General features: G+C 40.8%; 2 protein-coding genes across 3 annotated transcripts; one reads left to right on the top strand and one right to left on the bottom strand.

Annotated features, from left to right (window-relative positions):
* Positions 1–270: 270 nt before the first annotated feature.
* LOC129192866 (transmembrane protein 179) lies at positions 271–5564 on the top strand. The gene is made up of 4 exons (XM_054797271.1): positions 271–825; positions 2831–2968; positions 4273–4351; positions 4423–5564. The coding sequence occupies exons 1-4, from the start codon at positions 524–526 to the stop codon at positions 4597–4599; spliced, it is 696 nt and encodes a 231-aa protein (XP_054653246.1). The 5' UTR covers positions 271–523; the 3' UTR covers positions 4600–5564.
* Positions 5565–6128: 564 nt separating this feature from the next.
* Positions 6129–24553, bottom strand: c13h14orf180 (chromosome 13 C14orf180 homolog). 2 transcript variants are annotated; one of them, XM_054797270.1, is made up of 11 exons: positions 24538–24553; positions 22452–22597; positions 22099–22323; positions 21684–21714; positions 15756–15842; positions 14562–14682; positions 12077–12107; positions 11887–11995; positions 10922–11079; positions 10687–10813; positions 6129–6973 (listed from the first exon to the last, which is right to left on the bottom strand). In XM_054797270.1, the coding sequence occupies exons 3-11, from the start codon at positions 22249–22251 to the stop codon at positions 6768–6770; spliced, it is 1023 nt and encodes a 340-aa protein (XP_054653245.1). In that variant the 5' UTR covers positions 22252–22323; positions 22452–22597; positions 24538–24553; the 3' UTR covers positions 6129–6767. The 2 variants fall into 2 exon arrangements, with proteins under 2 accessions (XP_054653245.1, XP_054653244.1); XM_054797269.1 differs by lacking the exon at positions 24538–24553 and having other exon boundaries at positions 22099–22500.
* Between the last annotated feature and the right edge of the window lie 502 nt (positions 24554–25055).

The following is a 25055-nucleotide window of genomic DNA, read 5'->3' as shown; positions in this document are numbered from 1 at the left end:
CTCCTATGCCAAGATACCGCTGCATGAATTACAAGAAAAAAAATACCGGCAGTGCTTCAGTAACTTCTCGCAGGTCCTTTCTCTCTGGCAGGTCAACTTAGTGACAATTCAAATCGCAGCGACAGTAGATACAAATAACTTTGGCTTTGTTGCGAGAGCCATCTGCCAGGGCTTTGAAGCTAATTTGAATATAATAAATCAGAATAAACTTTTCACAGCTACTTCCTCAAACTACGGTGTGGGAAGAGGGTCAAACAGGACGTGCGCATGTTAATCACGTAAAAAAATAGTGCTGTTACAGAAAACTTCCGTTTATGCCTCATTAACATGTTAACTTTGACAGCCCTAATTAAAATGATTTTATTTGTATGAGGTGATGGTGATAGTGATGAGGTGATGAGCGACTTCTAGAACAGCCAATAGCTACTTTTCTTACTGAGGAATTGGCAACAGTGGATGCTGCGCCTGTCTCCACACTGTGCATGCGCGGTCTCTCCAGGACCCTGCACGGAGGAGGGAAAAAATGGCCCTCGACAATTTAATTTTCGCCCAATGCATTCTCTATTTTTTGTCCTTTGTGTTCGGTTTCATCGCCGTGGTGCCGCTGTCCGAAAACACGGAGGATTTTGGGGGGAAATGTCTGCTGTTCACGCGTGGGATGTGGCAGAATGAGAACATCACCGTGTCGAAGCAGCGATTCATCGTGGAGGAGTGGGGACCCGAGTCGTCCTGCAGCTTCATCACTTTTGTCGGGATAGCCTCCCTCATCTTGTCCGCAGTGCAGGCTTGGAGGCTGCTCTTCTTCCTGTGCAAAGGACACGACGAGTGAGTAGTGAACCATTCAATGTTAAGATTTTAATGCCCCTGCAACGCCCTGACTGCAAGCTGCTCCCACCATCAGACACATACAGTATAAGAATGGCAGTCATGCTCAGAAGACGGAGGAACGACAGTTAGGGGCTGCCTTAAACCTAATCATCAACGCGTCAGTATGACATAGTGTTATATGACAGGCCTAGCTCTATTTCACTCACTTAAAGCTGTAATGCTAATCACTACATCACAGCACATCATAGCAATTTCAACATATCATGCAGATGCCCCTTAGAGGCTGTGAGAATATGGGTCGGTACATCATATGGGTACACCAGAACAATCTAGTTGGATCTTTGCAAGCTGAATATTTCAGGGATGCCATGACAATGCCATTGTTTGCACATAATCACTTTAAAATATATATATTGAAAAATATGTATTATATTATACAGTAATACAGTGGTACCTTGGTTAATGTACAACCCAATTAGCACATTTTTTGGTTAACATCCAAACAGGTTTGTCACGATGCTGGAGGATAATTGTCCTAAAAATTATTGACGATAAACAATAATATTGTCAACATTATTTTGAGACCATTTTTCATGAATGTAACAATAATATATGGCATAATAATAATAATAATAATAATAATATAATAATAACAATAATAATAATAATATAATAATAATAATAATAATATACTAATATATGGCATAACAATAATAATAATAATAATAAAAATAATAATAATAATAATAATATAGATAATATGGCATAATAATACTACTACTAATAATAATAATAATAATATATAATAATATATTAAAGCAATACAATTTAATTTCTCAATAATATTTCATATTGTAATTGGAATGTCAAGAGCTTTTAAATAAAATCAATGACACAAACAACATGATAAATTATCCATCTTTCCATCCTTTAGGGTCGTGGGGGTATGCTGGAGCCTATCCCAGCTGACTTTGGGCAAGAAAGGAAAATACGGGAAAATACTTCCCTAAGCAAACGTTCCTTCGTCCTGATGACCTGTGTGGTGGAGAGAGAGGAGGAAATCAAACACGCACGCACATGTCAATATATCAACGCCGTCAAAATTATCGGGTTTGTTTTTATTTATCGTGTGGTTAATTGATTTATTGATTATTGTGACAGGCCTACATCCAAAATTTTTGCTAAAATTTTGCCTTGGCTTGCATTCGCCCGCTAGTTTACCGTCCAAAATACCGTCCGGTTTGTTGACGCCACAATCTTGGATCACGTGCCGTTTGTCTATATGAGATTTGCTGGGCTAGAGAGAGATACACAACGTAACAAAATGCATGGACCGCACAAAAGAGAAAATTGATGGATTGTACCGAGACAAGGATGCAAGTACTACGAATTTTACAGCTTAAAGAGGAGACCGTCGTCATTTCAGAGGTATGGCTCAGAGGCGGGTGTTGTCATCAGCTGCGGTGCACACACACATACAGTACATGCATACACCTCTCTGGTTCCCGCGTGACAGTCTGTCAACCCGGCGCACTTCCGCAACATCACTGCCGGCAGCGTTTTATTAAGGTACATTAATTGGTTCTAGTACGTTGATATTTAGTTGGATATATTTTTTACATTTTTGCAAACTGTGATTGCAGCAGAATAATATGTTTATTTTTTATTTTTGTTAATTGATGGGGTTTTTTTGGGGGGGGGTTTCCAACAAAACTAGGTAAAAGTCATGTTAAGTGTTCAGTTGTCCATTCATTTGTAATTATTTTTGCATCATTTTGTGCATGTAAAACTGTAATTATTGTCTATAAAATGTGTTTTGTGTTAACGTTTTTTGTGTGTTTTTGGATTTACATTATTTTCTATGGGAAAATTTGCTTTGGTTAGAGCCCGTTTTAGTTTGAGACGGACCTTTTGGAACGGATTAATGATGTTAACCAAGGCACCACTGTATTATATTATCGAATGGATTTCCTAAGAATCATTCCCGCCATTGTTTCTGCAGCTCCATCTTCAATGCCTTCCTCAACCTGCTGATCAGCTCCCTGGTGGTCTTCACCGTCTTCCTGTCCAGCACCATGGTCAGTGTGGGCTTCAACCTGTGGTGCGACTCCATCACAGAGGGAGGCAACATGCCCAGCAGGTGAGAAAACGACGCACAACTTCTTCTTTTTCATTACCAAGCACAAATATAATGCAAAATTAGAGATGAGGTTTCGATCAGATGGTTCGTTGTTGAGATGGTGTTGAGATAAAACAGATTTTTTTTTTTTGCCTTGGCTTGCGTTCGCCCGCTAGTTTAGTGTCCAAAATACCGTCCGGTTTGTTTACGACGAAATCTCATGATACTTGCACGTGATCGCGCCATGCATTGTGGGCCGCGGGAGCCATTTTAGGTTGTTTATATCAGAGTTGTAGAGAAATACACAACATAACAAACACTTGGACCGCACAAAAGAGAAAGGCGATGGACCGTACCGAGACCAGGGTGGGAGACCTCCGAATTTTACAGCTTAAAGAGAAGACTGTAGTCATTTCAGAGGTATGTAAATGTGACGGGAGTGGCGCCGTCATTGGCTGCATTGCATACACATGTAGCCCGGTTCCTGCGTAACAGTCGACCCGGTGGTGCATTGAGGGTGACAGGTTTCATTTCAGGTGTCATTTTACATCCATAACACTCATTTCTGGTTGGAACAACAACACATAAGCATTCAAACTTACTGTAGCATGTTTGTGGCGTCCAGAGTCAAACACAGCACACATCCCCACCTCGCCGGCGCACTTCCGCAGCGTCACTGCTGCCAGCGGTTGTTGTTTTTTTAATTGTTTATATTAAACGGCAAGGTAGTTGATATTGTGTTTGATTTTTACAATTTTATAAATGGCAGTTGCAGCAGAATCATGTGTTTATTATTTTGTTTATTGATGGTTTTGTGGGTTTTTTCCAACAAAACTAGATAAAATGTTAAATGTTCAGTTGTCCATTCATTTGACATTTTCTAATTATTTTTGCATCACTTTCTGCATGTAAAACTATAATTATTGTCTATTAAATGTGTTTTGTGTTAACAGTCTCGGAGTGTCTGGAATGGATTCATTGGATATTAATTGGAGCGTTGTTTTCAGTTTGTCACTGTACTATCTTGAAGTGACTGCCCTACACTGAGGCAAACAGAGCCGGGCTGGTTCTAAGCCATGGAAAAGTGGCATTTCCTTTCACTTTTTGCTATTACTTCCCTGCCAAATTGTGTAGTAGGAGCTGTCATGAAACAAGCTAACCGTGTGTGGTGGTTGTCACCCATCTTTTACGCAGGTTACTGCCACCTTCAGGACTGGAGTGGAACATTTAAACTAAACTAAACATGTTAAGGTTATCTGTGCTCTCCTTAGTGCCATTCTTGGTTAAAAAAATGTTATCATCCTTTTGTGTATTGTTTTATGTAGTTGCGAGGACCTGCAGGACACTGATCTAGAGCTGGGTGTGAACAATTCCGCTTTCTATGACCAGTTTGCTATAGCTCAGGTGGGTCATCATCATAAAAGAGTCACTTATAATTACAGACACTTCTAATTTCTATTTTGTTCCTCTTACAGTTTGGCTTGTGGGCTGCATGGCTCACCTGGCTGGGGATCGCTGTGCTGGCCTTCCTCAAGGTCTACCACAACTACAGGCAAGAAGACCTGCTGGACAGTCTCATCCACGAAAAGGACCTGCTGCTGGGACGCTCTTCGTCTCGTCACGGCTCTGACCTCAAAACCGGCCTCATCTAGAAAGCAAAGGATGCACACATACACGCATACTCACACATGCACCACACCGTCTTCTTGCCTGCCATGAGAAACAGCACCGTTTCCCTCTGTAGACAATCAAAATCAATTGGCTTCTGCTCCCGTTGTGCACAGATAGAGTCCAAGTGAAGGCTTTAACTTTGTTCTCCATTGCCGATTGATTTCCCCTCAAAAAACACCAATAGTTGTTCATTCACCCATTAAAGCTCTTTAATGCCAACAACTCCCTGCTGTTCAGAAAGGCCGTGTTATCGGCTTGGACGCTTTGTTGGATCGTGTGTTTGTGAACCTTATGCATGAGACCAAATGCATGACGAGCTAAAAATAATAAGGTGTTTTTTAGATGTGAGGGGACCATATATAAATCTTGTTTTTATACACCAATAAATGTATTCCGAGGGTAGACTTTTCTTCTTCACCCTGCATGCTGCAGCATACCTAATAAAACAACATGTGCTTTTGTGTACCCAGACTATAAACAAATATTCACTGTGCTTCTGCAGCCAGCCACAATCTACTATTAGCAACTTGTATCTCATAGTACCTCAGGCTTATAAATATATTAGGGCTGTCAAAAATAGCACATTAATGGCGATAACTAATTTATTCAATTAATCACATTAAAATTTTTTGTGTAATTAACGCATGCGCACCATGTCAACCCGCTGTCCTGTCATTTATCTTTTTTTGTTAAAAAAAAATACAGTAAAAAGGGAATCTTTCACACATAGTTGCAAATGCTGATTAATCATGATTAATTTTGTAAACTAATTTGATTAAAATTTGGAATCATTTGACAGCCCTGATATATATGTATAGACTGTATTTCACTTTAAATACTTATAGTGTATACCATAAAAGATGTGGAAAAGTCATCAGAGGTCAAGTCTCTTCCTACTTGTTAACAGTTTTATTCAAAACAATCGAAATCATAAAAAAAAACAAAACAAGAAAAGCTTCCTTAAAGGCACTTCTTTCAAAGTGGCCATACGTGAAATGCAGCTAAGCTAAATGTGCTACAACACATCTTTTTACAAAGTATTATGTATTGCTTTGACATTAAAAACCTTCCCTTTCCACTGAGTTCCGAGGCTGACTCCCATAACCTGAAGCTCTAATTAGAGTACGTGTGTGTTATTGCTCATAATGGGAGGTACACAGTGTGTGTGATGTGCCCTCATAAAGATGTTTATGTCATGCTTGAAATTATGCTTCGATAAAAGGGAATCACATTGCAACTGGTTCCGTTTGTTGTTTGTTTGGCCTCAAAATGACTTGATTATCATGCACGTATATGCACAATGGAAGCCGATTACTGCTTTTAGAAAGAAATGTAACAGATCATCTCAAAAATCAGAAACATTAACAGCTTTTCAGGAGGTGTCAACCAGTTCTGTAATGTGACAAAACGCCAGCCAATGGAATCCACAGCCGCCTCGTTTGGCATGTGTACCAACTGCCAAATACACTTGTCAGCCACATGAATTACAGTACATCTGCTCAATCTAAGCCTTTGCAAACATAATGATGCACAGTTTTGATTGACACTGTAAGATATGTATTCATTTATCAATACATTTATTATTGAGAGTATTTCTAATATTTTTACCTGCCAAATTCTCTGACAGTCAATAAAAAACATTTTTATACAGCTCTTCTATTACATTGTGCAAATGTATCAAACTGACGTTCGACCAAAGCTGAATATTATGATCTTCCTAGTGTACTGCACGTACACATCCGGTTTAATGTCACAAATCCTGTACTATAAAAATAAATATTTGCATTCAATGTCAGTCACAGACAATACATAGAGGAGAGGGAGATAATGAATCAAATGTGTCAAGCAAGTGATACGTGAGTGCAACTGTGCAAAAATGTCAGAACTACTTAAGAAGATTGAACAGTATAAGTAGTGGCATGCCCATCACTGTGGTCTGCAGGTGGGCAGGGATGCCGCCAGGAATTCTGGGCCCAATGAACTAAAAAAAACAAACACATTGCCCCCCCCCCACCTTTTATTTTTTTATTTTTTAAGAATTACCTTGGAATTGTTGTAAATACGCCGCCCCTGCATATCGACGTGAGTCATGAGAGCTACATGTATCACTGTAAAAGTGGTCCAACATCACCCTTGTGGGTTGTCTCCATCACTGCATGGTCAGCCATATCCAACAGCCCCACACAAGTTGCTTCATGTGCAGCACATAGACAGCCAGAGCGGCCTCCAGCTCCTCGCAGGCTCGCTGTGGACGCCGCCGGTCTATGCAATACATGGCCACGCCCAGGAAGGACATCATCAGGAATAGGCAGGTGAACAGGGCCAGGTGGGGTCGGGAGGGCGTCATCTCATAGGCTAAACATAAAAGGGATGTAACCAAGGTTAGTTGTCTCCTCCTAACGAGTCCTCCTAATTGGCTCAACGTTGTGAATGGTTAATGTTATGAGAGCCTTGTCACACTGTAATAGTGTTAAGCACTCTGATGCTTACTGACTCCAGCCGTAATTTGAAAAAAGCAGTACTGCATACACTTCCTCATGCACTCCCATACAGGACTTACCACCTGTGCTGTCATGGGAAGGAATGTCTGTGAAGTCAGACAGACAAGCAACCGTCAGCTGGAGAAAAGAAAGGCAAACAAGTATGGGATGCACAGCAGCTACACCCGCCTGTTTGATCCCAGGAGATTTGACTATCTCTCTGGAGCAGACTGGGAGCTTGCCTCTTTTGCATGCATAATTAATTCAGAGGAGTAAATCACTTTGCTTATGTTTGGGCATTTCTCTGCAATGCATTACTTTTAATAGCGGTACAATAGTACAGATTCCCAGAGGGACATTAGGTTACAAAGCAATCTCTAGATGGCTTTTGGTCATTTTCTGCAAAGTATGCGCCCTCTATTGTATAACGATAACAGGGGCTGTTTGCATAAGAGGTAGCACAAAAGAACAATCATAGAAAATTGGTACCACTCAAATACAATAAAACCTCCAATGTCAAACACAATCCTTTTGACCTTTGATTTGTTCGGATTTAGAGTAACTTTTTTCCATCCTTCCATCCATTTTCTATGCCGCTTATCCTCACTAGGGTCGCGAGTATGCCGGAGCCTGTTTCATTTGACTTCAGGCGAGAGGCGGGGTCCACCCTGGACTGGTCGCCAGCCAATCGCAAGACAACCAACCATTCACACTCACATTCATACCTATGGACAATTTAGAGTCACCAATTAACCTAACATGCATGTTTTTGGAATGTGGGGGGAAACCGATAAAAAAAATACATAAATAAACACAACATTAGTGCCGCTCGTTGCTACTCGTCTGATATTACCTAAAAAAAACACAACTCAAAGACAAGTTCACTAGTTTTGTTTCATTTAAAATAGTAAAAGTACATGAAAGTGGTGAGGTATTGTAGTGTGTAGTGTGATCAGGTGTGCCACGGGCCCCATGAAAAAAAAAAAATCACCTTGGCCCCTCCCCCTTGGGCAGCTGTTGTCACCACATCCCAAGATCCTAATCTGACCCAACAAGAGCTTTACATAACTCCTACTCTGAAGGTTTGCAAATGCCTTGCTTCTTATTGTTCAGTACTACTAGTGTGAACCAGTCAAAATCGGTTGCAGAGGTTTTTGCTCTTATTGTTATTGTTATTGCCTTGCTTCTTATTGTTCAGTACTACTAGTGTGAACCAGTCAAAATCGGTTGCAGAGGTTTTTGCAGGCCACTCACTACAGCGAGTGTCCAAACTCCTTGGAGTTAGAGGACTGCAGTCAAAGAAAGCCACCAAGAACATCCTTGAGGCCGCAGAAAGGCCTCCCGGTGGCTGTGGATCCGTTGGGGGGATCCGTGGTGCGCTACTTGGACACAAGCCGGGGTCTGATCAACCCGGGTTGGGTCGCCCGGGCGAGAGTGTCTGATGATTAAAGACCCGAAACACCCTACGACGGGGTTTATCACTGATGACGTGTGTAAGTATCACCGTGAGGTGTATTTAAATCTATCTGTGTACCCTGGTTCAAGCCGGAAATGAACACAGGGCTGGCTGAACCAGGCGGGTTACATTGCATGTTCTCCCTGTGGTTATGTGAGTTTTCTCCTGGTATTCCTGTTTTCTCTCGCCGTCCAAGAACGTGCATGTTAGGTTAGAGGTGCTATCCCTCCTTGGCTCCGAATGACACCTTTTTCAACCAATAAATATAAGAACACCACCACCAGCTAGGATATACAAATATACAAACAGGTCCCAATATGACTTTAAAATAAAAAAAAAACCCTCAACATTTTAAACTTTTCCCATAAGGCATTGCATCTGAGCAAAGCATTCATTGGGGCGTTGCCATGACATCAGCTTCCCTCTTTTTGCTTTGGGGTCTGGGTCCCGTGGCTCCCTCTGGTGGACAGAAGCTTATACACCGGCTTATACACCGGTGCGACTTATATAAGAACAAATCTGTGTTTTCTTCTAAATTTAGTAGGTGCGACTTACACACCGGTGCAGCTTATACACCAGAATTTACAGTAGTTTCACAGAACAGTGTGTACAAAAAGGCCTATATGCGTCACAATAACAAGTTAAACTGAATGAGATTTGTCATTCAGCCCGATAAGGGGGAATGGCGTGAATGGCTGTCACTCACTCACGGCTCGTGCACATGCCTATAGTGTGCACGCACATACATACTGTATACGTACATACACGCAGCCTCAAAGAAGCTATTGACAATTAGCAGTCATGGCTGAGCAGGAGGAGGGTGGGATATAGTATGTTCAGATGCTAGCACCCCCACTGCAGTACTTAACCATGACAGACAGCACCTTTAATTGGAAACTCTAAAGGTGTGAATGTGCACATGAAAGGTTGTTTGTCTGTATGTCCCTGGCACATAGAGACAAACATATAGACATATAGTCCTGTATAGCCCTGGCAACTGGCGACAAGTCCAAGGTGCACCCCACCTCTCACTCAAACTTAACTGGGATAGGCTCCATTTCACCTGAGCAGGATTAGCAGTTGAAAATTAATGAACGATTGAACTTGAATTTGTACAACTTTTAGGCATTCGACTTTGGAGTGGAGCAATGTCATTAACACATGACCTTAAAGGTAAATGAAGCATGTACACCAAATGGCAGCACTGGTTCTTAGTACAGTCGTCTCTCGCCACTTCGCGTTTCAAATTTTGCAAATTCATTAACAAATCGTCACTGTTTTGTGGTTGACTATGGCCTATTATTAGTGGAAAGATTTGCATGTTTAAGCAAATTTTACGTATTTTTGGCTTAAATGAAGCATTTTCAAGCATAAAAATGACTAAATGAACTAAAAGGTAAAACTATAAGGCATTCTGAAGATGCATTGAAAAACATGACACAATGTAGTATACTAAAATTCTAAAATATGACATTCAGAAAACGCATTGAAAGACACATTGATATTCTACGAGTATATTCTACACTAGTCACAAGGTGTCAGTAATGTTGATATTCTGAATTCTGATGTTCGTGAACGCACCTCACTGTTAATGCTATTTGTGCATGAGGAAGAAGTGTTGCTGTGGGAGACAGCGTGAGGAGGAGACAAGTGTGCAAGCTGAACTGTGTTCTGTGTTGAAATTGAGCACTCCTATTGGCGTTAAAGTTGGCTGTAAAACTCTGTATAAGACTCTGTACGACTCTATAAGAATTTATACATTACATAAGCGACCTCAAAAAGTCCCTGAAGTAAAAAAAAGAAACAACAACACGGTACTACTAACATGTGTGAGTCTATGGTATGTCCTATTTTCTATGATCGCATCTACTATATCGGGTAATGCAAATGTAAAGGTGACTATAGGGCTGTTATTTAATGTCTAGTGGGCTCTAATAGTGTTAAAACCTGTATTTAGAAGATTGTAAATAGGTTTTCTATGCTCTAACTACAAAAGTCTTATAAATAAGGAATCTGACTACACAAAATTTCACTTATCACTGTCGGGTCGAAACATACACATCTCCTTTTTGTGAATCTGCTATGTCAGAGAACAGTCACAGTCTCTACCAGCTGTCCACGTTTTTCCTTACCATGCACTGTAGTCTCCGGTTCCCGGAATCGAACCCTCCGTTCACCTTTCCGTCTCTGTTCTGTGTCCATCCCATAACTTGGGCTAGGCCTCTTGAGGATGGATGTGGGGATTTTTCCATTGGGTAACTGAATACAATACAGTGACAGCATCGAATGCATGTGTGAGTGAATTGAATGCATGATGTTTTACAATAATTATTGTAACACAATGCCTGCAGGTATCCTAGACGCTACCTTAGCTTTTGCTTTGTCTTCCTGTTGGTGGCGAGTGTCCTTTCTGTGGCGAACCTCTGAGTGTTTCTCTCGATGGGGAAGACTGTTGACCGAGTCTCTGATGGCCTCAGTAGCAGCAAAGCGTTTGGACAGTGCAGACACACACTGACCTAGCGAGTCTAGCAACAAAACCATAACCACACATGAGTTTGACTTCCTAACACTGCTTCGCACGGCACACGGTGTGCCTTGATGCCAGGTAAACAACATTAATCATGCTAACTTGTTTGAGCAAGTTAACTCTGTCAGCACCAGCTCAATGCAACGTGAAAATAAAACTCTCATCTCCACAAACTAAAATCACATTTACTAATTCAAAACTCCATGAGCATTTGTCTAGTTTCGACTCACCGGTAATAATTTCAATCTGGGAAAAATGTTCTCCTGCCAGAAAAAGCAAGAAGAAACCTCAGTTTGTGCGCCCCTACTTCATACTAAACACAGTGTTTTCTTTGCACGGTCAACAATGGCTGTCTGATTATTAATGTAATCAACTGATTAGCCAATCTGTGCTTGCTGTACTTGACTCAATTCATGGAAACCTAAGCAGCAAAAGGAGACTAATTTTTTGTAATATAATTAATAAACTGCACTTCAAGGGAACTCAGCTTCAAAACTAGAACTGTGACAAATCTTACTTCTGCCATTGAATTAATAGTGCTGCAAATTTTCACCTTCATCCATATGCTGTATCTCATATTAGTGTATGTACACCTCTATCACCTCCTTTAGGTGACCTTGCTGTTAAAAAATACTGATGTAACTGATTTTTGGCACCCAGCAGTCCATTTGAAAGTGCAAAGTTCGCTCCCATTTAACCAAACAGTGGCCTCAAAGCAGAAAAACAGCAGACTCCGCTAATAAATACATATTACAAAACTGAAGATTTTTGTGGTCCTTTGGTCCTAAAGGTGAGACTTTCCTACCTGAATATTCAGTCTTGCCAATCTCAGCATAGACTGTGGCCATGAGCTCCAGGCTTCTGGCAGTAAAGGGATGATTGTTGCCGAAAGTCTTCTGGTGGATCTTTGTAGCCTGAGAGATGAATTTACGTCACCGGTGTCTAATCTATTAGCAATATTGAGAAAACAATGCAAATGTACTGTAATGACTTACCTTACCACTGTACTCCAGAGCAAGGTGAGGCCTGGAAGAAAAATGGAGGGAAAAAAACATGAATCACATGTAGCGAAGAGAGCAGACCTCTGCCAAGGCTTTGGCTAACATTTGTCACCTACAAAATCAATAGCTGAGCGAGTACAAGCCATGAATCTTTATAGCTAAAAGGTGGTAAAGTTTAATTCAAACAGAAACTCTTCTGGATTTAAGAAACAAGCAAAAAATATTCCCCGCAAAATTCTCAACAACATACAACCTAATCTGAACAAATTTACAGTTGCATTCATTGTAAATTATATGTACAATAATCCCTTGTTTATTGCGGTTAACTGGTTCCAGAGCCGACCGAGATAAGTGAGTTTCCGCAAAATAAGATTCCCTATTTGTAAATTTTGTAGTTTGAGTATAGAAAAACTGTTTACGACCTTCTAAATACGTTTTTAACATTACTAGAGCCCCCTAGACATGAAATAACACCCATATAGATACCTTTACAATTGTATTACCCTATTTAATAGATGTAAGAGAAAAGAAGAAACAGAAAAAAAGCCATAAGACATAAAATAAGACATAAAAATGGCTAAATTGACTTAAGTGCAAATATAAGGCATTCAGAAGACAGATTCAAAGATGTTGCCATGATATGTCACAAGGTGTGAGTGAATTGCTGCAATGTTCAATGAGACACACAAGCACCAGACTTGATTGCCAGAACAACAGGCTTTTATTGCAGATTTAAAATGCCGTAATTTCCAGAGTATGAATTGCTATATTTTTCATATATGATGTGGCTAATTTATGGCTAATAGAACTACAGTTCCCATGATGCTTAAATGCCAGAACAGAAAGTAGCACATTTCCGCAATAGAAGCTAATATCACGTGTTTTGAAGTCTTATGCAGCATGTTTTAACGTGACAAATCTTAAAGGGATAGTTTGCATTTTTTTTACATTGATTTGTATGTCATTCCCATCAGCAATGTATATAGTACATCAACAGTGACTTACACCCCACCCCCCATAACATAAATAATTGTACAGTGGGACAAAGAAGTGTGATGTGGGTTAAGTTGTGGTTGTCAGGTGAGCTTATCTGTTGTCCGATGGGGAAACAATGAGAGCGACCTCTACATGCTGTGATTAGACACAGGAAGCACGAGGAGGAAGTAGAGACCTTCTATTGCAGCCTCCAGGTTGGGCCTGCTGGCACGTGCCCACCTTCATGCATAGTGTTAATCTATGTAAACACATCATATGAGATATGACGATCCGCCAGCTGTTTCTCCCATATTTGACCAGAAAAGCCATCCGAGGACATCCGTCACTCTCACACCCTCATGTGTTGAGTAAACATGTAGAGCAAGCTCTGTTTATTGTGACAGAATGTCAGACTCGCTGTTCCAAAGCCACACTTCCCTTCAATTAGTAATGGCCCGGTGTCGCTTTGCCTGTTTAGAAGGGCCCTTTTAGTGGACACCTGATCAGAGAAGACCTGAAAAGGACTTCCTACCGCATTGCTGAAAGAATGATGGAGACGTGGTGCTTGGGGTTTTTACTAAGAACACAAGAGCCTATTTATGTATTTTAGGTTTGAGATTTTGATTTATGACCAGAGACTCCATGCTCTGGGGTACAATCACACATAACTTTAACTGTTTCATTTGGACTATATGTCACGTTGCAGTGGCTCCTCCTGCCTTTCTGGTCCGGTGCAAGAAATGACACACACACACACACACACACACACCCACACACACACACACACACGCACACAAGGATTGACTGAGACACCAGATCACCAGACACCAGAGGTGTTCTCTCTACTTGCGTAGAGTGCGGTGTCTCTTTTCTTTACATTTACTCAGAAATTCGACTCTAGTTTATCTTTGGAGCCAGAACACTGCCATGATGTCTTAGCATAGAAAGTACATTTTGACATTGTGGAAAGATTTATTGACACTGAAACAAGTGTTGGCCTTGAAAATGGTTAAAGTGAAAACCAGGAAGTGGAAATTGAAAGATGATTACCTGGAAAAAAGGTATGAAAAAAGATGAACTTGAAGGAGAAATCGGAAGAATGGTATTAAAATAACGCATCATAATATAAAACATTATCCACATAAAATATTCCATTTTTTTTTCAATGTCTGTGTCTAATTTTTCAGTGGAACGTTTTTCAGTGCCAATACTTCTTCTTCTACAATGAGAAAGATTATGTTCAATGACAAAACTTCATGGCAGGGTTCTGGCTCCACATTTATTTTGCATAACCCAAAATGTTAATTATCATAATAAAATACATTAAAAGATAAAGACCACAAACAACATGCAGACTCTGTTTAGCATCTCTATATTATCTCATTTTACAAGTGCCATAAAACAAACTTTACATAGCTACAGTATAAATTAACTCCCGAAAAAGCCTACGAAGCACAGAACATGTAATGGCACATTAATTCCCACACACTGAAGTTTTACCTACTGTTTGCTCATGATGCACAGCTGGGCCAGCCGCTCGAGGTGCTGAGCCTGGGAGGCCTGCTCCGAGAGCTCCTCTGGGGTTGTCCATCCTGCAGAGCCCAGCGAAGGCTCCTCCTGGGGCCCTGTTACGCAAACACAGGGCATAGGATCGCAGTCAGCCTGCCAGAAAACCACTCAAGGCTATCAAACCCTTCTCTCCTGGCTGTGCGCCTCACTCACAGCACCCCTCTAGGGTTTAAAAAACAAACCAAAAAATGCCTGGCTATCTGGCTCTTCTGAGAACTATGAGAGCCAACAGAGAACTAGAGACAAGTCAGTGATACGGGTAGGAGAGAGCAGATAAGAGGGGTCAAACAACACACTTGCCACGCCCACTGGAACACTGTGACATGCACACACGTGCAAGGTGACAAAGCAAATACTGTATACACTGTATACACTCATAAAAATGTGCTTCGCTTGGAACCCACATTAGAAAAGGTAGCTAGTGAGTGAGTATTGTGAAACAACACAGCTCGTAATGAGATGCATAGCATATGGCATTATGTCTCCACTGTAGGCACGGCACACTGGGCTGGGCTGGTCTCTGCAGACTGACTTGTGCAGTACAGACACATGATGAATGAACACCATGCTGGTGATAGTGGCTAAACTCAGAACGTAAACAAAACATGGAGTCACAAAGGAGAGATTACAAGTTCGTACAACTTTTCCAAGGTCAAGTTCAAGCAACTTTTGGTTACAATTAAAACAGAGAAGTCTTACGTACTGTATGTACACGTTCAAGCACATTGTTTGTCATAAATAAAGCAACATTTGTCATTTTTTAAAATAGTATCTGTTCCTTAAGACGGTTTGAGAAAATGTACAGTTTATTTTTAAATACATTTTCATTTTTGTTGTGCCATGCACCCGTGCATAAGTCTCAGATTTTTGCTATGAGAGAAGTAATGTTTTCAAGCACTTTTTATACAAAACGGAAACACATTTGCAGCCCTTCAGGTATTTTTTAAGCACCCGTGGGAACACAGTCAAGAACAATCGTCCTAGTTTGTTTTTGTAACACTGTGATCACCTGTTGACATTGGGAAACTTTACTACGATTATGAAGTGCTAAACAATGATACATTAGGTCTAATACATGCATTTCTATCCCCAGATGTCATGGACTTATCATAATGCTCATTGAACTTGCCTGTTCTCCCGTGCAGCGCTGTGAGCTCGATCAGTGCCACCTCGTAGAACATTTTTTCAGCCTGGATGAACTGGAGGGCCTTCCCATCTGTTTATATGGGTGAAGGATCACTCTCAGTTGTCCACAGGGATTAGTCAGTTGTCGAAGTTAAAAACAGCCTCGTTGCCCCAGCTCAACTTTGTTTTTTCACCCCAACATCCGCCTCAAGAATGACCTTGAAAGATGAACCATGCATGCAGCAAATCCAGTGCATGTTGTGGATTGGTGTCAATCACTGTTAGTGTGACATATTGAGTAACTAAGATGTTTTTTTTAAATGATATAGTATGCTGATTCATGTCCCAGAGCTATTTAGTAGCATACCTCCGTGCAATGTTTGATTTGGACTAGTTTTGCTCTTTTATTTGATAGTATTGTCCTTGTGAAAAGCCTCTCTATTATAAGCACCTTTAAAAATAGCGCCTGCTCACTCTGTCAGAAAGACTCCATTGAACTTGACCCACTGTGAAATGACACCAGTGATGCTTGTCAAGTGAATTTAAAGACCAACAAGGACACTGAGTGCTTAAAATAAACACCGTCCCGCCTGTCTAAACACCCTATTTAAAACCAAATCTCGCACTTGTAAAACTATAAATACTGATTGGCTCACTATTTGCTGACGCTTCTAGCTAAATATAGTTAGGTCCAAAAGTATTTGGACAGTTTTTATCATTCGATTTCCATCACAAAATATGTCATTTATCAATTTATCTCTGGGACTCAGCCCATCATGGACAATTGTGTCTATCCATTGTGATCATCCTTTATTGTACTTTTTCAATATGACACCTTTGCTGAATAATAGTACAATATCAAATGTATTATATGATAAATAGGTATCAGGGAAAGGTGGTTGCATTCAAGACCTGGCAACGCATCTCCAAGGAGGAAATTCAGAATTGGATGATGTCCATAGGCTCTAGACTTCATGCAGTCATTGACAGTTCACTCGAATTTGGCTTATTTGAAAACATATTATTAAATATAAGCATCACATGACTGCACATCGTATTCATCAAAGAGTATGATAGTTTATATGCCCATTATGATACTAAAAATGCACATCTTTCACATTTCTGATACAAATATGATGCAAAATTGACTTGTTTGATACCTATGTGACATACCTATGACATGCATGGTTGTGCAAAGAGTGAAGTAACTGGTCATTTTAGTGGACAACGAAAAGACGCTACTCAATTGATTGTCACGAGAGAAGAGCGGAGAGACCATCGGTTTGTAACAACTATTGATGCTTCTAAGATACTGTACATTCTGAGTAATCTGAGTAATCTGATGTTATCCCCGTTTGAATGAAAGGTTATCAACATAACCTGACAAGCTCCTGTAAATACTGGTAGTTGAAGTGTGAAATAAACTCAAGAAAGTCTACTGGAGTTGAGTTGATAAAGCGTCCTCTACCATCTTCTCAGCCTTTTCAACTACAGACTGACTAAAGTCTAAAAATGGAGGTACTGTGACTGTGTGTGAGCTTTAAGTCTCTTAAAATCCACTTTTATTCTCTGGTTTTTAACTGGCTGTGAGTCGTGTGGTTGTTCCATGCCTTTTATTGTTTTCTTTTATTGATTTGTTCTTATTTCAATGTTCCGTATTTACTTGATTATACAAGTAAATGTATTGTTCTTTGAAATATATGGTTCTTATTTGATTTACTCGTTTTATTGCATTAATTGGAACTTGTAGTTTTTATTATTTAGTGTTTTTGCAAAATTGTGATTTTTTTTTAATGTGCTCTAGAAATAAAGTGGATTGCTTTAGATTGAGCTTGTGGGACTTTTCAATTCTTCTTAGTGTTGGTTGATCCAATGAGTACTGTTAAACAAAACATTTTATGCTCGCAAAAAGAAACCACCAGCTGCAGCCAATCATGATCACTTGCAAGAAGTTAATATTCCTTGGCCTGCTCAAGTTAAGACATTCTATAACCGTCAGCACCACTTAAATGATTTAGGTGAATGTGTGTATATATTTGAGCCTCTGTGTATAATTTTGAGAAATTCCAAAATAAATCCAAACTTGTGCAACCAATTCTTGTGATAGGCCACTTATGCCCATATGTATGCCCATGTCTGACTGCAACTGTACATCCAATGAAATGCAAAGAAAAACTATACTACACAGAACACGTACGGCTGATAAGTATGATGGAGATGTTGAAAGGGGAAAGACATTAGTGGCCTAACTGGGGACCTGGCAGCAAACACACATTTGAATAATTCATTATACATTAAAAAATGCAAAGGATAATATAGCAAGTAGAAAATGCATGTTGATGATGGTATTTGGATGCAGAGTGAATAACGTGTGATTAGAAATGCTTTATGATTGTGTCAGGGCCTGGGAGTCACCTGGCTGAGAGGAATACACTTATGTGGTGGAGTGTCTGGGGAGGAAGGATTTGGGGTGTAGCCGTCATCAGCTATTTATAGCCTCACTGGGTCACAATAAGAACCTCACACAATTCAATGATTTCAGTGTGCTATCGCCAAGAGCTTATATTAACAATGAAAACTTCATTTGACACATGTCATGTGCACTATATTTGTGCACTGATATTTAATACTACAGTATAGTCTATAATTGCTCTGGATGTTGCCCTCAGCCTGCGTGCATCATCACCCCGTGTAATTACAGCTTGTATCTGATATCATTCTTCACTGCCAACACTCTTTCCAAGAAACGTATCAGTCAGCACGCCAAAAGCACGTTCGGCTAGAACAAAGTTCGTAGCACTGATAGCAATACATCAAGTATAATGCCACCTTGACACTTGCACACTTTTTGCCTCACATTGATTGATGGTATGCCTGAAAAGCGTGAAGCCTAGCTTGTGCGCTGTTTGCGTTCTGTTTACGCATAAGTTACATATGAGGCGTGCAATTCCTGACTGAAAACGGTTTGCATTGGCACAAAATGCCACGCTACAGCATAACTTGTTTACACCTAACTCAAGTACTGTTTACAGTGTTCCCTTGTTTACCGCGGGGGATAGGTTCCCAAAATAGCCCGCAATAAGTGAAATCCGCAAAGTAGCCAACTTGTTTTTTTTACAATTATTATACATGTTTTAAGGCTGTCAAACCCCTCACAATACACTTTATACACTTTTCTCAGACAGGCAATAACATTTTCTCACATTTCTCTCTTGTTTAAACACTCTCAAAAAAGTTTTAATGATCAACCTACAGGTCGGACACGAGAAATTATTAAGTCACTGATGTGTATTTTCACTCCTGTGACCATCCCTTTTGGTACTGGCGCCGTCCCGCCGTACTGTAGTGTTTTTGTATCCTTGTTAAAACATATTGCTGCATATTCCTTCGAACTGAAGATTCATTTCCAACCTTGCAAGACAGCAAGCTAACGATGACACCAGAGACACGGCAGGGCGGCATGAGGGAGATTGATTGAGTATGGTCTACAGCCAATCAGGACACAGAAAACAATGGGCGGTGCAGACAGACACTCAACTTCCCACAATGCAATACGCACCACCCTCATTGTTTGTAAACAGGGTGCTTTGCGGTCACGCAAGTGACATTTTTTCACAGTTTATACATACTTCACACCAATTTACTCATTGGCACTCAAAATTACAAACCACTGCAGAGACAAAATGTGTGCAAATGTCAAGGTGGCTTAAAGGGATAGTTTGAAGGGTTAGTTTGGATTTTTTGACATGAAGTTGTATGACATCACCATCAGCAGTGGACTTGAGCAACAGTGACTTAATTGGTCCTGTGAGTCCAGTTCTGAGTCCAGATCCGTGACGAGGAATGTAGTTCCGCTAAGTTGCTGGGCCATTTAAGTAAAGAGTTTGGCTTCGCAAAACTGCGTTCAAAAGAGTAATCCATTTGCATCAAAAAAATGCCTCCTCAAACAAATGAGACCTCACAAAATGCTCAGTGTTATATTTGTCTCCCACCGTATCCCTGTGCGCTGTCGCCTGTGCATTCATGTGATGACGACACTCGCAGTAATGACACTCTTCTTCCGCGACGGAGTGCCGTGGCCATCTTGTTTATGTATGTGTTCCACAGCGGAAGAAGATGCGAGCGTAATAGTTTTAAAGTGGTGTCATTTTTAGTCATGTACAGTTAAAGTTGTTACTCTGAGTCCGAATCTGGCACCTTTAGTAACAATGTAGATGGTACACATTTAGTGCTGTGGCCAATATTTTATAGTGATGTTACAGAAATAGTTGAATTTTACGGTATTTCTTTGTTGCGCAGGTCGTCCTGAACAAATTGTTTTCATCCACAGTCCTTATGTGAGACATGAACACACGAGTTTCTCTTTTCCGTGCATTCTAAATATTGAAAAAACTGCTAGCATGAGGGAGCTAATATTGCAATGTAATGGGATTCACCTATCCGTCTATAAAGCCCTCTATTAAAACACCTCTAAAAACTCTCTAATTTTATAATTTTATCCACATGCTGTGACCATGTAGTAACAGGCACATTCATAATAACATGTAATACTTAAAGTATTTTGTCATATTTTGGTCATTTTAAGCATTACAGGAACTTCCTTCCTGGACGTATTAATTTCACAGGGCTCATAGCAACAAACGTTACTTCTGTCAACAGCAGCAGCTAGGAGAGAGCGTTTCCTACTACTAATCATGGCAGACTTCGCGAGAGCCACCGACTACTTCTTAGTTTTACAAGCAGAGAATAATGTTGCTGGGTGCTAGGCATATCCAGCTCTAGTGGAACACTAAGCCATTCTCATAGCGTTAGCATGTAGCACTAGTGCCAAACGTTTCATTGACAAAATAAAACCATAATAAAACAGTCACTGGTCCGCTCTCACAGGGATGCGTACTGACGGGATGGCGGTATCTTTCAGCACGAGACTTCTGCTCCCCGTTGAGCTGGTAGTTTCAATTCAAACTCACTGGTGATGCAGCAACTCCAGTAACTTACGTATCTCTCGGTAGTGGTGTGAGGCGTGAGTGAGGCGCTGTGTCACTATGCCAGAAAAGTAGTTCTTCGGTGTTAGTTCCGACAATAAGAATGTGCAATAGTTTGGTTAATTAACATGCAGCTCACGTTATGTAAATCGAACACTGTTGCCGTTTTTTAAAAAAAACTTTTTGTAGAGGGCGTTATAGGTGGAATAGGTGCTTCCCATGACTTGCATTGTTAGCTGCGTCGTGCCAGCTGTTTTTCTCAATTCATTCTACGTTTCAGTGTGCTATCATTTCCTGCTGTTAGCTAAACCAGGCTGACCTTTCACCTCCCTCCCAAAGGACTGCTGCAAAAGCAAAATCGTTTTCCAAAAGAATGACACCAGTGAGAACTAAAAAGCTGAACAATCTCAATTTAAAAATGTTCCTTACAGAGAAGTATTTTTTTTTACATGCACATTGTGTAAGGCTGCTAAATGAACAACACTTTAACATGTTGCCATGAATATTGATGCTGTAAGGTCATATTGCACAGGAGGTAACCCTGCCTTACTATATAAGTGGATAATGTTGCATACTGATTGCTTAACATTTAAACAATGGTCAGTGAGGGGTATAGAGACTAGTTCATGAAGATAACCTGAGCAGGCGAGTCAAGAGGAGTGTCTCAGTGACAGGGAGAGGGAAACATACACTGACACCCAATACCTCTCTGTTATCCCTTTGCCCTATAATGTTGTAGTTTATAGAGGCCCGTTAACCTAGTCAAGTGCAGACACAAGTTAATTAGTTTACTCCACTGCGCTTTTGTGCCGAGATAAGAGCCTACAAAGCCTCTTACCATTAAAGCACAAGCTTTAGAAAAACGCTGTGGCAATATGTGCTACGGAAGTGCTGTCATCACCTCAATGAACCAAAGCTATTGGACATTTTAACTTAGAAAAGGATACAGTTCTTTTCAGTGATGAAAAGTTCTGCAATCTGTAAAACACAGAAAGACAATAAAAAGTTAAGGATTGGATGATGTTATGAGCTGTCAAACAAGTCATTTGGATCTCCTAGCAGTGTCCTCGGTCTGGTCATCATCACGCAGGGTCTGGAGTGAACTATGTTATAGCAACCACGACATTCCTTCACTTGCTACTAAACAGAATAAAATAGTATCTGTTTTTACAGCATGGCTAACTTTGGTGTGCTTAGCCACACACAATGGGAGAAATCTTATTTGAATGTAGACAGTGCTTAATGTTTTCATAATGTTATTGCATATGGCAACACAGATACAACAAGATATGTGCAAAAATACATGATGCATCAGATTTGGGGGAGACTAAACTATGTGGGGCAAAAGCCATTGATGCTCACCTGGTGCAGGCAGTTGGGCAGAGACGTAAAGCTCTGCACATGGGTCAGTCCCAGCAGGCAGCTGAGGAAGCAGTGCAGTGCGGCCTGGTATTCCCCCTGCTGCTGGAGCTGCTGTCCCAGCTCAAACAGGCCCTCCCTCCCCCTGCTCAGCATCCCCAGTCCCAGCCGGAGCCGGCAGTGCCTCCCATCAGAGCTCCAGCAATCGAGGACAAATCAGTACTTCAGCTGTCTCATGGAACCAGGGAGAGACACAGTGAAAGATAATTCTTAAAAAAAATACAACAACTGATGGCAAGAACGGCCTGTCAAGGACAGGTTGTAAAACGCTGGCTGAGGGAGCTCTAGCGACTCACACTCAAGAGATCCATTCCCCTCCCTCTTCCCAGGCTGCACCAGGAAAGGAGGACAGAGGAAGTGGGGAGTCTTTGCTGGGTGACTGGCAGAGCTTTGGCCCAATCACTGCTCTGCTAGCGTGCCTGTTCTGCACTCTTTCTCCACCCTTGAAAGGAGAAAACCCAATGTAGTATGTAGTGATGACTGGATACATAAAGCCCCTAACTACGACTGGCAACTCCACATATGTATAATATTTGATATTTGTATTCCACATTTACATGAATATGTGTTAAATACTTTGTAGATGTGTAAATGTGTCATCACAAGCAACGGAGAGTGAATGCTGTATGGACATATTTTGCCTACAAAGTGCCACTTTCATTCATTTTGCACAGCACAGAGCATGGCGGCATTGCAAACAGAAACAAAGGGCAAGAAAGACAGTGCTGTCATTAGGTCTAGTTTAGGGTGGCCGAAGCCTCCCTAAATATTCTTAAACTCCCCTAAATAACTTTTTTTTGCTACGTTGGCTAACATCATGTGTACAAGGTTGCCAACTCCCTGAAAAAGAAACAGCTAGGACCGACCGACCCGAATGTCTTCACCCTTACCGGCGTGGTTATTTTGTGTGTGTTTTGTACACAAAGCGTCCCTCCACAAAATACAAATACAAAGCATTCAGACGCATTCAAAGACGTTGACGTGGTGTTCTCCACTAGTCGCGACGTGTCAGTAATGTTACCGTGATGTTCGTTGAGACAAACACCAGACTTGATCTTTGGAACAACAAGCAGGTTTGAATGACCTCACAACAGGCACAATAATCCCTAATAAAAAGCTATAATAAAAACACGTGTTGCGTGATGAGATAGCGAGATGAAACTCAACTCTGACACCACTTCCTATCCACCACTCGGTCTCCTCTCCTAGATAACACATTTATAACAACACACGTGAGCACGAGTCTTATTTATGTCTTAAATGGCTTATTTGCTCTTATTATGTCTACATTGAGTAACACAAGATGACTATGGGGTGTTAGTTTATGTTTAGAGGGCTCTAAAAACGTAAAAAAAAAAGAAGACATAATTAGAAGGCTGCAAAGAGGTTTTCTATGCTCTAACTACGGAAATATTCCATTTATAAATAAGGAATCCTACTTTGTGGAAATTCACTGGAACCAATCAACCGCGATAAACAAGGGATTACAAATACATTGGAAACAAACTGTTCAATAATTTATGACAACCTTTTCAGAATAAACAAGTGTCTTTTGCCCTTTTCCCATGAGGGGTCACCACAGTGTTAACATGGGATGACCTGGGTCGTGTTACCCTGGCAGAAGATTAATACCCTCTGCAACAAAAGCGTGTACTACTACGCTACCAGGGACAAATAGAAGATTTGATGAATTCTGCTGTTTTATTGCCTCATTGGTGACAGAGCAGAAAAGGGCTGGTAGTAAGTTTGTGTTCAAATTTCATATAAAGTGCCCTGTCATTTTGAGTCTCACGGTAATATGGGACAACATGCATCCCTTTTCAACTTCTTCCGGGAGGCTTACTTTTGTTTGTAAAAACGGCACGGTTCTGTTTTTAATTGGCAACCCTACCTGTGCATCGAGTAGGCTAAACCTCCCGTGCCCTTAAAACCTAGTGATGCCTCTGGAGAAAGAGAAAGTGTTCCTCACTATCCAAACAGGCACAACAAATATTTATTCATGAGGCGTGCACTCAAAAAGTGTTTGCACACCACCCTTCACACGTTGCTAACTAGCTGTGCCTGGAGGTACAGCGCTGACTCTGAGAAAAGCACTTTTCTTGTCCCATATGTGGACACAAACAAGGTAGCCGAGGTTAAATTAATGTGATAACAGAAAGCAAATGAGCACAGTCAGTCTCCATTAGTGTCCGATGCACCCTGCTAAGCACTAAAAGGATTTTAATGGCGGTGGCGGTCGACTGAAGATCAGAAAGCGTTTAACATCTGATGGCAGGTCAGACAGGAACTGTGAATAGTGCTCATTCGGACTAATAGTATCCAAAGCATACATTAGTCTTGATTATGGAGAAGTGGGAAACACAGACAGGTGAGAGTGCTTACCTTGCTGAGCTGTCAGTGAAGGTGAGTCACAAAGCATGAGGCTGCCACATGGAGGAAGTATGTAAAGCTTCCACTGGTTTGACTCCTCGGTGTCCTAAACGACAATGAGAGCCATCTCCTCATTACACAGCAGCCAAGCTTAACACGTCTAATCATGGTAACGACACATGACAACAGGACGCTCACACAATAGGCCTTTTAAGAAGAGAACACATTTGCCACAAGGCGTAATAACAATTGAAATGACCAACTGATATCACACTATGAATTGATTTTATAGATCAATGAGCTGGCTGTGTACTGACGACCGTAGTTATGTAATATATAACCATAGTGTTGTTATTAAAAACAAGCATCTTTCAATACACGCCGTACAGACAAGCAGTGTCTTCAAGTGTTTAAATAATGGACTGCACAAAGTGTCTTGTATACAGTATGAAAACCTGCATAAACAACGTATATACAGTGAGTAGACCCTTGGTAAAAATTATGAAATTATGAAACTATAGTCAAAATCT

Source organism: Dunckerocampus dactyliophorus, chromosome 13 (genome assembly GCF_027744805.1).
Source record: "Dunckerocampus dactyliophorus isolate RoL2022-P2 chromosome 13, RoL_Ddac_1.1, whole genome shotgun sequence".
Taxonomy (NCBI): Eukaryota; Metazoa; Chordata; class Actinopteri; order Syngnathiformes; family Syngnathidae; genus Dunckerocampus; species Dunckerocampus dactyliophorus.
This window is presented reverse-complemented; position numbering and strand designations above follow the sequence as displayed.

What these genes read in the sequence shown, in the direction of transcription:
- LOC129192866 (XM_054797271.1), top strand. Translation starts at nt 524, where the DNA reads ATGGCCCTCGACAATTTAATTTTCGCCCAATGCATTCTCTATTTTTTG. An exon ending in GGAGGCAACATGCCCAGCAG is followed by an intron (nt 2,969 to 4,272) that starts GTGAGAAAACGA and finishes TGTTTTATGTAG; the next exon opens with TTGCGAGGACCTGCAGGACA. An exon ending in ACCAGTTTGCTATAGCTCAG is followed by an intron (nt 4,352 to 4,422) that starts GTGGGTCATCAT and finishes TTCCTCTTACAG; the next exon opens with TTTGGCTTGTGGGCTGCATG.
- c13h14orf180 (XM_054797270.1), bottom strand. Translation starts at nt 22,251, where the DNA reads ATGCTGAGCAGGGGGAGGGAGGGCCTGTTTGAGCTGGGACAGCAGCTC. An exon ending in AGCGCTGCACGGGAGAACAG is followed by an intron (nt 14,683 to 15,755) that starts GCAAGTTCAATG and finishes TTTGCGTAACAG; the next exon opens with GGCCCCAGGAGGAGCCTTCG. An exon ending in CTGTGCATCATGAGCAAACA is followed by an intron (nt 12,108 to 14,561) that starts GTAGGTAAAACT and finishes TTTTTCTTCCAG; the next exon opens with GCCTCACCTTGCTCTGGAGT.